The sequence below is a fragment of the Xenopus laevis genome, chromosome 8L, assembly GCF_017654675.1.
Source record: "Xenopus laevis strain J_2021 chromosome 8L, Xenopus_laevis_v10.1, whole genome shotgun sequence".
In the NCBI taxonomy this organism is placed as follows: Eukaryota; Metazoa; Chordata; class Amphibia; order Anura; family Pipidae; genus Xenopus; species Xenopus laevis.
Window position 1 is genome coordinate 69,048,542 of NC_054385.1, and position 15,146 is coordinate 69,063,687.

Here is a 15,146-nt window from a genome sequence, read left to right on the forward strand (position 1 = left end):
TAAAACCAAATAACTGACTGATTCCAAAATAGAAGTAAATAACATGAAACATTAGGTGCTGCCACAGGATGGCACTGTGGTTCTTTAGATTGATATTCACTAGCCCTGACATATGGGTCAGTCTTATCCTATAAGAGGATCAAATCAATGGGCCCCTACGTTCAACTGTTAACCCATGAAGTTCTGGTGAGGGGCAAATACTGAACTTGCATGTCATATATTCAGATATGTTTTAAATGCATACATGTGAATTAAGTGGGCCTTGCAGTATATAAATGTCATAGAAATTATTTTGAAATGTACATAGGCAATTGTTATTCTACTACACTGCAGTGATGTTATTAGAAGTTAGCAGACCCCATAGTAATATCTTTTTAAGGGTCCCAAATCTTATTGAAAATTAATTATTCATAACTTAGCTAATGCTTGAATATAAAGGGGTGCAATATGTGACCCTTTCATTTTAAGTAAGCAAGATACTTAAAACTTCTTTAAAATGGCTACAGCCATGTGAGGATTGAAGTTGAAATGGCTGCACAGCTATCTGGGCCAATCTATCCACGAGTCCTCTGTCTTTAGGTGTACAGTACTTAAAGGGGAGGTTTACCTTTAATATGTGGTTTTTGAGTTCTTTGGCCTTTTATTCAGGAGCTCTCCAGTTTGAAGTTTCAGCAGTCCAAATTATCCTAGCAACCATACATTGGTTTGATTTACAGACTGGAATATGAATAAGAGATGGCCTTAATAGAAAGATTAGCAATACAAAAGTGGCAATAACAATATATTTGTAGCCTTACAGACCGTTTGTTTTTAGATGGGGTCAGTAACCCCCCTTTTGAAATATGGAAAGAGTCAGAAGAAGGCAAATAATTCAAAAACTATAAAAAATGAAGGCCAATTGAAAAGATATACTATTAAAGGTGAACCACAACATGACATTCTTCCCTGCTTAGAATACAAAAGCTAGCAGAAGATGAAGCTTCAATATAAACTGGCTACAGTTGCCTAAAAATGAATTTCCTACATGAGTAGATACATCACTTCTTATTGTTTGGCCCTGCTACACAGAATCCTTGAGTTTCAGTAAAGGCAGCTGTTAGAATTGATACAATAGTTGCTAATATTCATCAGATGCTGCTGAGAAATGTATCAACTAATGTAGCAAATTTTAACAACTTAGAATACACTCCAGGATTACAGAGCTGCTAGACTGAAAGCCAGAGACAGGATCATTTTATACTTACTACTATGTGACTCTGCCCCACATCCCTGATTTGCCCCAGTGTTTCAGGCTGTTCTGTATGAACGGTTATTAGGGCATTTGGTCTTACTTGGTAATCAGGTTGTCAATTCTTAAGAATGTGCACAGAACTACATGGAATTATATACTAAACTGTAGACCGATGCAGAGAAGGCTTTTTAACTTATGCACATGAATTAGAAATAATTTGAGAATTATGGAAAATTTTGGGAAATTACCCAGAACTTATAGCAAATGTGCAAGTCATTGAACCCCTGGGTAATAGTGACCATAATGTTATATAATTTAACGTCTGATGCAAAAAACAAATATACATTGGGGCAACAAAAACCATGAGTTTTGGAAAAGCTAATTTTAGTGCCTTGAGGGCTGCCATACAGAGTATTGATTGGGGCATTAAGTTTTCAACTAAAAACACAGAACAGAAATGGTTGTCATTTAAAATGATATTAAATCATTACTGTTCTCAATTTATTCCCATAAGGAGTAAATGTAGAAGCTCTAAGAATCATCCTACGTGGCTTAATACAGAAGTAAAGAAGTTAATAGGAAAGAAGAGAAAGGCATTTAAAAACTACAAATCTGTTGCGACAGAAGCTACATTTGGGGGCAGCTGTATCAAGGGTCGAATTTCGAGGGGTTAAATCCCTCGAAATTCGACTGGGGAATAGAATCGAATAGGGAATTAGGGCAAATTTACGCGCTGGCAAATAGTCGAATGGGTGAAAAGTCGAGCGATCGAATATTCGATAGAAGGATTTTCATTCGATCGAATGCCTTTTTATTCGATCAAAAACGTAGAAAAAAAGCCTATGGGACTTTCCTATAGGCTTTTAAAGCAATTCGGTAGGTTTAATCTGGCGAAGTAGGCAGTCGAATGATTTTTAAAAGAGACAGTACTTCGACTATGGAATGGGCGAATAGTCGCAGCATTTTTTCGCTCGATCTATTCGAATCATTCTACTCAGACGAATTTACGCCAATTCGATAGTCGAGGAGCACAAAAAACTCCTCGAAATTTGAGTTTTTTCCCCTCTATTCATTCACCGAGCTTAGTGTATGTGCCCCTTAATGAATATAAACACTGTAATAAATGTTGTAAATCAGCAATCCGGAAGGCAAAGAAAGGAAATGAAGAGTTAATTGCGGTGGAGGTAAAAACTAACCCTTAAAAGTTTTTTTAAATATATTAATAGTAAAAAGATGCAGGTTGAGAGTGTTGCTCCATTAAATAATGGTACCAGTATGGTTGTAACAGATACAGATAAGGCAAATGTGTTAAATCAGTTCTTTTCTTCAGTGTATACAATAGAGGAGTCTGGGTTCCCAGGACTTCATAGCTGCACTAATGGCTCAGCTCAATCTAGTCAGTGGTTGACTCAGGATATGATTCATAAAGCTTTAATAAAAATTAATGTAAACAAGGCTCCAGGGCCTGATGGCATACACCCCCGGGTTCTAAGAGAGCTTAATTCAGTTTTAGACCAGCCCCTATTTCTGATTTTCTCAGATTTACTTTCATCTGGTATGGTACCTATGAATTGGAGAAAAGCTGATGTTATTCCAATATTTAAAAAGGGATTACGATCTCAGCCTGGCAATTATAGGCCAGTAAATTTGACATCTGTGGTGGGCAAATTATTTGAAGGCTTGTTAAGGAATCACATTCAAAATGTTGTCCTAGTGAATGGCATTATGAGCATCAATCAGCATGGCTTTATGAAGGATAGGTCATGTCAGACAAATTTGATTGCTTTTTATGATGAGGTAAGTAGGATGCTGGACAGTGGGGGGGCAGTAGATGTGATCTATTTGGATTTTGCCAAAGCGTTTAATACTGTGACCCACAAATGACTGCTTTCTAAACTAAGGTCTGTTGGGCTTAATGAAGTCGTTTGCACATGGATAGGAAACTGGCTACAGGATCAGGTACAGAGGGTGGTTGTTAATGGTACATTCTCTAATTGGAGTAAGGTTCTTAGTGGGGTCCCTCAGGGCTCGGTATTAGGTCCACTTTTATTTAACTTGTTCATTAATGACTTAGGGGAGGGTATTGTAAGTAATGTATCAGTGTTTGCAGAAGACACAAAACTATCCATCCCAATAAATTCCATCCAGGATGTGGCATCCTTGCAACACGATCTTGACAAACTGGCAATCTGGGCAGCTAAGTGGCAAATGAGATTCAATGTTGATAAATGTAAAGTCATGCACCTGGGATGTAAAAATATCCACGCCACTTATACCCTTAATGGGACTGTACTAGGCAAATCCATTATGGAAAAGGTCCTTGAAGTCCTTGTAGATGATAAACTTGGCTGTAGCAAGCAATGCCAGTCAGCAGCATCAAAGGCAAATAAGGTCTTGAGTTGTATTAAAAGGGGCATAGAGTCACGGGAGGAGGGGGTCATTCTTCCACTGTATAGAGCACTGGTAAGGCCCCATCTAGAATATGCCGTACAGTTTTGGTCTCCATCACTCAAACAGGACATTATTGTATTAGAGAAGGGCAACTAAGCTGGTAAAAGGTATGGAAAATCTTAGCTATGAGGAAAGACTGGCCAAATTGGGGATGTTCACGCTGGAGAAGAGGCACTTAAGGGGAGATATGATAACTATGTATAAATATATAAGGGGATCATATAATAATCTCTCTAATGCTTTATTTACCAGTAGGTCTTTCCAGCTGACACGAGGTCACCCATTCCGATTAGAAGAAAAGAGGTTCAGCCTAAATATTCGGAAGGGGTTTTTTACAATGAGAGCTGTGAAGATGTGGAATTCTCTCCCGGAATCAGTTGTACTGGCTGATACATTAGATAGCTTTAAGAAGGGGTTGGGTGGGTTTTTTAACAAGTGAGGGAATACAGGGGTTTGGGAGATAGCTCATAGTACAGGTTGATCCAGGGACTAGCCTGAATGATGGTTTATTTGTTTGCCTTCCTCTGGATCAACTAGCAGTTAGGCAGATTGAAAAAAAAAACAAAAAAAACTAAAAGGTCGAACTTGATGGACATTTGTTCTTCAACCTTACTTACTATGTTACTATGAATGCTAGTCATGGATATTAACTAACGGGATTGGAGGGAGGTGAAATCGTGTTAGAATTGATGAACAACTTCAGCGTTAGCCTTAGATCCCATCCAGCTCTTAACCCAACCCAAACTCAATTGCTCAAGCTTTCCTTAAAAGTCCAAACTTTAGTTACGGTTCCATTTATCTCATGAAATCCATACAGATATAGGATAATATTGATGTATCTGTTATTGTGACATAGTTCCAAGAATATCTTGGAAAACAAATACTTATTCACCACAAGTTTTATGTGTATCATGGAAAGCAAATAGCTTCTTCCCCTTGGACCTTAACTGGTCTTTATGTTGAGTGCCACAGAACCGCTGGACTTGGCTCATGCTATTTTAATTACCTTATGTGTTTGGACTGCACCCTGCAAAGCTTTAAATACTTACAGTATAATTAATAACATTAATGCCAAACAATTAAAGAATAATTTAAAAAACACACCACACAGAACTCATGGGCATAGGGAGGTTGAGGCTTTATTGTACAAAATGACACAACAAAAATAGTTTTCACATAGGATCAGACCCCAATCAACCCCCCCCCCCCAATGCAGACCCAATAAAAAACAAAATAAATCGTTCTGGGCAGGGAGGGCCCCGCTTTTGGACATAAAGGAGGACACTAAATCCCTGCTGCATCAGTAAGCTACTCCTGCCTCAACTCCTCCCCAGGTCTGGAACAAATCCCAATACCATGACACGTTGGCAGTGGTTACACCTAAAGGCTTCTTCTAGTTTTCCTGCTGACCTAAAAAAATCTTTAACCAACAGGTCCCCAGTGCTTGCTCTCTCACAAAATATTGGGCCATCAACTATTCTTCCAAATTTAGATAGGTAAATCCTCTCCTTAACTCTTTAAACAGTGTTTTACACACCATAAACCACCTGTGAAAGGGGCCCCTCATTGTATAACCAAAATGTTTTAATAAACATTAGTACAAATGCAACTTAATACTATAATATGAAAAAGTGTAAATCAGTGCACTCTGTTGCAAAAGTCCAAATAGTAAGCAGTATGCTTTTAATTCTTGCTTCACACAAGAACATTTTGGAGAGAGTAGATAGCATCATCCTGTAGTTAGGCCTTCTCCTACTGCTACGGTGCACTTAATAATTGCACTGTTGCATTGGATGTGGCATTTGTGTAAGCAACCATGCTGTAATACCAGGTATCCAAATGCGATGAACCATGTGGCAGTGCCTTATTAAATCCATGAAATGTTGAATCACACCTGGATTGGCATAGGAGAAAGCCCAACTCAAGAATAATGATGTCGGACTGCTTCAATACTTTCTTGTGTGAAGCATTAATTATTGTAGCATAACCCATTTGCTCACTATTGGGATTTCTGCAACAGTGTGCACTGATTTTGACTTTTTCGTTTTATAGCGTTGTCGCATTTGACATATTTATCTGAAAATTTTGGTCATACAATGAGGCTTCGCTCTAGCAGGTTGTGTCTTTGTTTTAAGGGATAGAGTTGTTTTTAAGCATTTGCTAATAAATGACAAGTTTTAACATTTTTATTTTCATTTTTAGATTATTTTTATTTTTAGGTTTGGTTGCTCTCCTATTCTACATGCCCCAATATAAGCAATGGTAAAGGCAGTTCTAAACTTACCTCATTAAATGAACTTCCAGTGAAGGAAGTATGAGTCTCACTTAGCCTTTGGAAACTTGTTCCCCTATGTCCCTTCAATATTCATAATAACAGCAAAGTATTTCATAGGGTGTAATAATTTATTAATGTGTGTGAAAAAAGATATTCCCATTAGCTGCCCAGTTCATTGATGCTGTAGATGTTCCTTTATTTCTTAGCGCATGATAAAATGCAGCAGGCAACTGCTATCATTAACTATGCTCAGGTTACCTGATTTGTAGAAACTGAATCCATGACAGTCAGTCCCTGATGTATACTTTCCATGTTGTTTGCGACAAAGATGATTTTATTAGTTCTTAAACCTGGAAACAGTAAGCAGCCAGAGACTGTCAGGGTATGGATAACCCTCTTTATCTGCTCCTGGCTTAATGATCATCTCCCATTTCCCTCTAGATCTGCTATAATGTTGGAAGCTCCTGGTACATGCTTTGCTCTACAATTAAGACTTTCCTCTAACCATTAAAAGTCCCAATAAAACTTAGGAACGCATACTGTAGCCATGTTTGTTTTTATTAAATAGTTAACTGCCATTTGTGTTTTGTTGACCTTATCCTATGGGGGCCTACATTGGCAGCCCTGGGTTTTAATTTCAATACCTCTTATTTTATAGGGTAAAACTATTTGTACAATGTATCCTCATTTCCATAAGCCTACCAGTGCCTTTAACATCTGTTCATACTGATAAGCAGAAGTTCCTATAACAGTAAAATCTTCTAAAGCGTGCCACCTCTCCCCATTCATTCTTTAAAGCACCACTGAAAAAGGCAAGTGAAAGTCACAAAGAATACTTTTCATCATATAAAATAATCTGTGGGTTTAAAAATGTATCAGTTAAAAGCTATTAAGGTGTAATGGCAACAGTTTTAAAGCTACTTAACTTTGTTTTTCTGCCATGAGTGCCCATGTTTTCCTTGCTTGTTTAAATATCTCACCATGCATTTAGGATAATGCCAGAGAGGCACTGATCTCGTCCTGCAGAAAAACACAGGCCAAGAATCAGCCCCTGTGCTGCCATCTGCCTCCTTCCTTGTCTGCACCTGTGTTTGCACGTACCTGCACTCGGGTAGACGCAATGGTTCCTGGGTGCAGGCAAGGAAAGAAGCAGATGGCAGAACAGGGGCCGATTCCCATGTGTGGCATTAGCTATAGGGAGGATATAAGAGTTTAATGCATTCCATGTTTCTTGAGTACTAGCCTCAAAGGAGAAGAAACATGTTTTGAATGTTACAATAATTTTATCTGTATGTCCAGCATTTTTAATTCTCTGTTATTATTAGCAATGACTGTATTTGCAGTCCTAGGTTTATACCAGCCAAGGCACTTCACACAAAAAACACACAGGAAGGTTAACTGTTTTCAATGATCTACTTCAAAGGCACTTGTTAGGCAAAAATATTATCCCCAACCCAAGTTACGGACTAATAGAGCCCACAATGGGTTGGGGGTAAAAGTAGTTTTTAAAAAGAATTGCCCCCCGCCAGTACTACGACACTCACACCAGGAGCAGCCATGTTGTACATAGTGCATGAGCATAATACGCTTCTGATGTCACGTGCATGCACATAATGAGCAAGTCGCAGCATTCACTCATTATGCACGAGTGCCCCAACGAGGGAGCAATTAAAAAAAACAAACTACTGTTACCCCCAAACAGAGTGCGGGCTTTATTAGCGCGCATCGTTTGTAAGGGAATAATATTTTTGCCCAACAGGTGCCCTTTAATTGACCATATAGTGTGTGAATGTGACTTATACTATATGCTCCACCAGGAAAGGGACTGATGCCAATGTAGTACAATCTCTGTAAAGTGCAGTAGAATATGTTGGTGCTATATAAACAAAGAATAATAATAATTAAAAGGAACAGCTGAATACAGCCACTTCATATAGCCACTGGAAAGGTGACCTGTTGTACTCAGGGCATGGGGAGAGTTCAAGAAGTGGACTGCACAGCCATGACAAGGCCATGGAAATGTGGACCTGCTGCATGGTCTGCTTTTTAAAATTGTCTTGAGCTGGCAATGAGAACTGTGGAAGCCCTGCTGATAAAGGAGAGGGGTTTCCCTTACCTTTCCTTGGTGACTGGTTCTCCCTTCATTCCTCCAGATAACTGAATGGCAGTAGGCACACTAACCCCATCTGGCCCCAACCTGTTTCCCTGCAGTGGATCCACATCATCTTAAACGACCTGCAATCAAACAAAATCAGGTTAGAACTGATGAACAACTTCAGTGTTTGTCTTTATCAGCTTCAGGTCTATTAATTCCCTCCCAATTCTCTCTACAACGTCTGATCTCTATTATTCTGCTCTCCCCTCACATTCTCTCCCCCCACCTTTCCCCCAACCCCCTTGCTGCATTTTTTGCTGGCTTGTTAACAAAAGGCCCTTATGGGGCCTCACCAGCAATAGCTAGGCTCGTCCTATTTATATCTCAGTTTTCCTCACAACCTGACTGCCTCTCCCACCTAACTCATAAACTTGCCTGTCTCTGCCTTTTTGACAATCCCTTCCTGCGCCCCCCTCCCAACACCAAAGTCGCCCCCTCCCATTGTCTCCAGCTCCCCTCCTCCCTTTACAGTACCTTAACCTTCTCCACCAATCCTTTTCTTCTTCAGCCTCCTAGACTTGTCCCTCGCAATGAACTCTGGGCAATGTAGTGCAGCTGTCAATGCATCTTCACGCTGCTCGGTTCTCAAAACTACAACTCCCAGTTTTACCCTAGCACGGCCTTTCATTGGCTATTGCGTGCAGAATGAATGAAATTGTACAGTATTGTGATATTAGAGGGGCTGCAGTGTTCCTGCCTAATACCCAGCAGCACCATGAACACAGCCCTCCACAACCCCTTAAAATCGTGAGTAAACAGGACTTAAAGCTAGTTACTGCTGTGTATACTGAATTTAGCCTGTCTGAGACTGTATATATTTTAGCTGTATACATGTGTGTTTAGCAATGTAACAACATGAACATATCTATATGCATACTATGCATGAAAGAGTGTGTCTGCCTGTGTGTGTGTATGCTTGTGTGTACTTGTGTGTCTATGCATCACATTATCTGTCTATCTATATATGATGTGTGTGTGTGTGTGTGTGATCTGTACATTTGTATATAGATTTTTAGATAGATTAACTCTTGTGTGTGCTATATCTATTGAATGTGGAAAGTGGAATTAAGCAGCTATTCTGCACGTATACTATGCATTATAGAATTGCACAGTGAGGTCACATCCAGCTGCTTTTAGAGGAGGGTCTTGCATCTGGATTAGACTGTATCCTTAGGGTATGTCTGAGGTCTAGACTGCGACCTGTTTGCCTATTATCTATCCATGTATTTAGCTACCTATTCATCCATCTGTCTTTGCCTGTCTTCATTTTGGAAAGGACATTTATAAGCTAAAATGTATTCCACTCTTCCACAGCATTTTCAGATAAAATGTTCAGCAATGTCACAGTGCTTTGCTCATGTTAATAGTATTTCATTGCACCTGGGTAGTATGCATGTTGAAAGCTAAGCATATTTCTAAAAAAAAAATGAATTGTTATTCATGTTACTTATGTTAACACTACAATTGCATTTCATGCAGAGTGTTTACCAAAAATATGTTATATGCTTAAATATGTGTTTTAAGCCATGCATAGCACCGTGCAAACAGAGCAAGTGAGCTGAGTGCTGGAGAACCTTCTGTCCTTAATTCCTAGTGCACATCTGGGCAGACTCTATGCACGTGATAAAGTAGCCATTAACCCATTCAGAGCCTTAAATAATCAGACTGTACTAGTAAGGGTCTTGCATCATTCTGCATACTGTCCGTCACTAAATAATTATTGGTAGTATCGCAGCCTTGAGCATATTTAATACTGCAGAAGATTATAGAAGGATTGCATTTTGTCAGATATGAGTAAAATATGGGTTACTGCTGTCACCTAAAACCCTCTACTTCTCCCAGTGGTTAAGCTGGGGCCATTTCACTTTAACTCCGTCAGCTCTGACAGAATACAATTGTAAGAGGCAGTATTTGTTCCGTCTGGTACTGTGTACATTTAGCAGTTTAACCTAATTTGATTTGACACATGCAAAGCAAAATATAGAATGACTGTTCCCTGTAAAATGTATAATGTGCCTGAGATATTGTACACTATTTATGATTGTAGCTTCATGAGAAAATTGGCAAGGCTTCTGTCTTTCAAGCAATGTACTGTAAATCTAACATCTTTTTGCGAATTTGAATTTTTGGTAAATTAAAATACATCCTAGCTGTTACTAGTCAGGATTTCACAGGCACTTACATACAGTATACAGTGCTGTTTTATTATGCTGTCTGCCTAACAAATATATTGTATTATGCCCTATAATATTATAAATCCCTATATATGTATATAAGCTTTGGAAATTCTAATTTCTGTATTATGTTTAAGGGGACATTGTTTTAATCAGTTACATATTTTTAAACGAATAAACATTTTTATAGCTTTTATTAGAAAATAAAACAAATTAAATTTCTCAGAGGTGCTATGCTCAAAAGTTATTGCTTTGTAAGTTTAAGCTAGCGTTTTATCATTTTCATGAAGGAACTCATATGTATGTGGTGGCATAAGTGAGAAACAGTAAGGCAGCTCCAACTCATACAAATAATAATATAAATATACAGATAAATAAGGCCTGGGATAATGCCTTATAATAATTTATAGAAATCTAAAATAAATGTAGCTCCCAATTATAAATAGGTTTTATATTCCCTTTAACTCTGCACTGGAACTAAGTAAAGCGAGAATTATGTAATGCAATTCCCTACATAAAAATCTTATATGTAGCCATCCTCCATATGTACAGAGATCTGCATGTACAGTGTGTTTTCTCTTTGTGCCCAGTCACCTTGATAAAGTAGTACCTTATTATGTATGTGTCTTAACATAATTTTAGTCATATTGCTGATAGTGAATATCTTGGATAACCATGTACTAATAATTACAGACTTTAATAATGAATGCTTCCAATATAATTTATTGTGAGCTTAGCCTGGCATAGTACTGGGGCAGTATTACAGCAGAAATGAATTAAACAGATTTGCATTATATTTTGCATGTTGTATCAGTACACACTTGCCTATCCAGTCAAACTCGCATTCCCGATCTTATAAAGTTACCATTGAAACCAGCATTCCCAGTTTCCAATCTGTCTGGGTCCTGTCTGTGTCTCAGCTCCAATTATATGTGTGCAGACATCTCATGACAGCTCTGCCTGACTGGGTGAACCTAGCCTGTTACATATTCATATCTGTATATGTATTGTGTCTGTGCGCATAATAAGCACATATGTTCTTCTGTATCTACAATAAGTGTACATTGTCTGTATACATGCACATGTATAGCTATGACAGTACCTCTTCGTTAATAGTTTGACACAGAGTAGATTATAAAATACTTCTGTCATGCTTTGGTAATTTATGATGAGAACTGCAGAAACGAGGACGTGCATAGTGAATTATATACAAACCTGTGTTTATAATTTTCGATACAGAATAGTAAAGTTGTAAACATTTTATTAACTCTAATATTTTTCATTATGTAATGAACTCCTATTTTATGATGCCCTAACAGTACAAGCAGCACTATGTGAACTTCATTATACAAAGTAGAAGGATGTATAGTCTTGATTGGCTGACCTTTTGGACTACAGTACTTAGCGCTGCCAATGTAGTTGGTAGGGATTTATATAGTTAGATCAATTTATAAATACATTACATGTCAACATGAACACTTGCTACAACTTCCCATAAATACTGTTCATTCTTTTGCTAAAGTACAATATCAATAAGGTCACCTAGAACTTTTGTAGTTATATTCAGGTCTTTGTCTGGAAGCCCACAGCCTCCTGCAGTAACTGATAGAGCAGCAGTCTCTTGTTTTTTTACAGGAGCAAGTAATTGCTGATAGTTTACCTAAACACTTTTGGCTCAGCTCATCTAATTCTTGGATCACTGCAGCATTCTCAAGGTCTTCTGATGTTCCAAATGTTTCTCTCTTTAAGCTCTTGCAGGAGAATTCATAAAGCAGACTGGATTAAAGGGCTGTGCAAGGGAAAATTCTCACTTATTCTATGAGCCAAAGCTCTGGGTTGCCATTGGACATTTAGGGGCTAAGCACCTATGACAAAATATGGAGTTTTGTATAATCACATGGACACAATTTGGATAGCACAGAATTGGTCTGTGTTTATGTATGGTGATGACCTTGCTGTGTACTCATGTGGCTCATGTACTTTTAAAACCTTTAAAATATCATACGTCAGCAGTAAATTGCTGTTCCCTTCATAAGTAACTAACATCAGATGTCTACTAGGAAATACACTTATTTATGTCCACAGAGAAATGTCTGAACTGTTGAATTAAAATATATTATTGAATACAACAGAGCTAAATGTTCTCTAAATTTACTTTTAAACTGTTTGCACAAGGGCAGATTCCCACTTCCAATGAAAGATTTTCACTGAAAGCTCTTGCCACTGACATGTAGTCAATGACCAGGGCCAGAACATGTGCCTAGGGTGAACTTGGAGTGTGGGTGCAGTTCAGATTGGCAAACAGTAAAACCAACTGCCAAGAGGGGATGTGAGTGGTCATTGGGGTGTTAGCAAAAATAGTGGTGCGTGGGGGACCTTTGTGTGTGTGTAAGGGACAGGTGGCTGTGGCTCTGTCAGTGACCTCCAATAAACTATAATGGGAGATATTGGCTAAAGGTGGCCATACACTGAGAGATACGCTCATTTGGCGTTGTTGCCAAATGAGCTGATCTCTCCCCGATATGCCCACCTTGAGGTGGCCGATATCGCACTGATCTGATCGTGGTCCCTAGGGCACAACGATCGGATCATAATGCAGGAGTATGGGAGGTCGAATCGTAGAACCGCATCAACGAACAGGTGCGGTGCACGATCCAATGGGATTTTTACCCCTGCTCGATCGACATCTGGCTGATTTTCGACCAGATATCGATCGGGGAAGCCCGTTGGAGGGCCCCATAATCGGGCCAATAAGCTCCAAACTCCAAGTTTCCCCCCTGAAACGTTGATCCTTGGGTTATCACTGGCTGAATAAATGTGGTAATCTCTCCAGCCAAATTGTGCCTCCCCTATTTTTTGTTTTGTATTACTTATACATGCAGCCTATTGCAAAACAACTGTAGTACTTCAAATAACCCCTCTGTATTACTCTTTATGTCTGCATCCTCATTTCTCATATAACTCTACCCATAACTTTTCCTGTTGCTCCATATAACTCCTCTGTATGATTTCTCTGTAAGCTCCATATACCCCCATATACCCCCATATAACCCTTTGTTATACCAAATAACCAGTTTAAATATTCTTCCATTATTACCTTTTGCATACAGAGCTCTTATACTTTATCAGCACTGCAGTGAAATGTATATTTTGATGGGTGTCAGGCACGGCTGCTTCTCTCCCCTGTGCAAGGCCTTTGAAATGTTAATGTACTGGTATTGCTGAATATATACATATATATTGGGATTTGATGTGTGCAGGGTGTGCAAGTATTAATCTGGCAGCACCCCCTCCTCACACCCACACACTGAGAAGCTGGTGTCTTTTGTCTGTTCTACATAGGGAGCGGTGGGGGGATAGAAGGGGTGAAATGTGTGTGAATTGTGGGTAGGGGAGGGAGGAGGGCAAGCCAAGGAAAAATAAGACAGGCAGGACATGAAATGAGAGATGAAATGGGGGAGGCTTAAGGACAAGAATGAAAAGGGTAAGAAAAGAGGGGTAAGAAGGACAAAAAGAGAAGCATATACATATAGAAAGAGAGAGACTGAATGTGGCAGAAAATAAAGAATAATGATGGGATACAAATGGTGTCTCAGGGTGAGATTTTGGTTAAAAAAATAAATGACAATAAAGAGATGGAGTAAGAACAGAAGACTAACCCTGAAACACTGTGAAAAAGTTATGGAAGAATTAAATAAATATATATATATATATATATATATATATATATATATATATATATATATATATATATATATATATGAAATGCAAAGGATTAATGAAAAGGAAGTGTTTCTGCCAACATATCTCATATTGTGGAAATCTTACTGCGGAGGTAAGAGAACTTAAGGAGGAGTAAGGAAGGGGAGGGTGGGAAGAGCTCGGAGGGCTAGGGGAGCACAACAACTGCTTCATTAGAGTAAACCTTAAAGGGATACTGTCATGGGAAAAAATTTTTTTTCCAAAATGAATCAGTTAATAGTGCTGCTCCAGCAGAATTCTGCACTGAAATCCATTTCTCAAAAGAGCAAACAGATTTTTTTATATTCTGACATGGGGCTAGACATTTTGTCAATTTCCCAGCTGCCCCAAGTCATGTGACTTGTGCTCTGATAAACTTCAATCACTCTTTACTGCTGTACTGCAAGTTGGAGTGATATCACCCCACTCCCTTTTCCCCCCCAGCAGCCAAACAAAAGAACAATGGGAAGGTAACCAGATAACAGCTCCCTAACTCAAGATAACAGCTGCCTGGTAGATATAAGAACAGCACTCAATAGTAAAAACCCATGTCCCACTGAGACACATTCAGTTACATTGAGAAGGAAAAACAGCAGCCTGCCAGAAAGCATTTTTCTCCTAAAGTGCAGGCACAAGTCACATGACCAGGGGCAGCTGGGAAATTGACAAAATGTCTAGCCCCATGTCAGATTTCAAAATTGAATATAAAAAAATCTGCTTGTTCTTTTGAGAAATGGATTTCAGTGCAGAATTCTGCTAGAGCAGCACTATTAACTGATGCGTTTTGAAAAAAAACATGTTTTCCGATGACAGTATCCCTTTAACTGTAGAGGTAGCAGAAGACTATAGAACTGAGAGCTGTAGATTATAAATGAGAGAGATTAAAATGGGCCGCATTCACATTACAGACAATGGTATGAATGGGATAAGTCTATAAGAATCAGATGGTCATTATCTAGTTATAATACACAAAAGCCATAAATATCTTGTAAATTATATCCTTATAAACGGTTAGTTCTGATGTCATCAGTTATAAACTGTGAGTTCTGATGTCATTTCTGTCACATGGCCATGAAACTCCTCGGTAACTTATAATATCCTTATATTTTACAAGAGGGG

General features: G+C 38.7%; 1 protein-coding gene across 2 annotated transcripts in view; it reads left to right on the plus strand.

The window, feature by feature from the left end:
* Positions 1–8,661: 8,661 nt before the first annotated feature.
* Positions 8,662–15,146, plus strand: part of dpf1.L (double PHD fingers 1 L homeolog) — a 63,096-nt gene continuing 56,611 nt past the window's right edge. Inside the window, exon 1 of one of the 2 annotated variants that reach the window (XM_018230214.2) lies at positions 8,662–8,859. In XM_018230214.2, coding sequence (XP_018085703.1) covers positions 8,762–8,859 — 98 coding nt within the window. In that variant the 5' untranslated portion in view covers positions 8,662–8,761. The remainder of the gene's footprint in view (positions 8,860–15,146) is intronic. The other variant, XM_018230215.2, reaches the window with a different exon arrangement.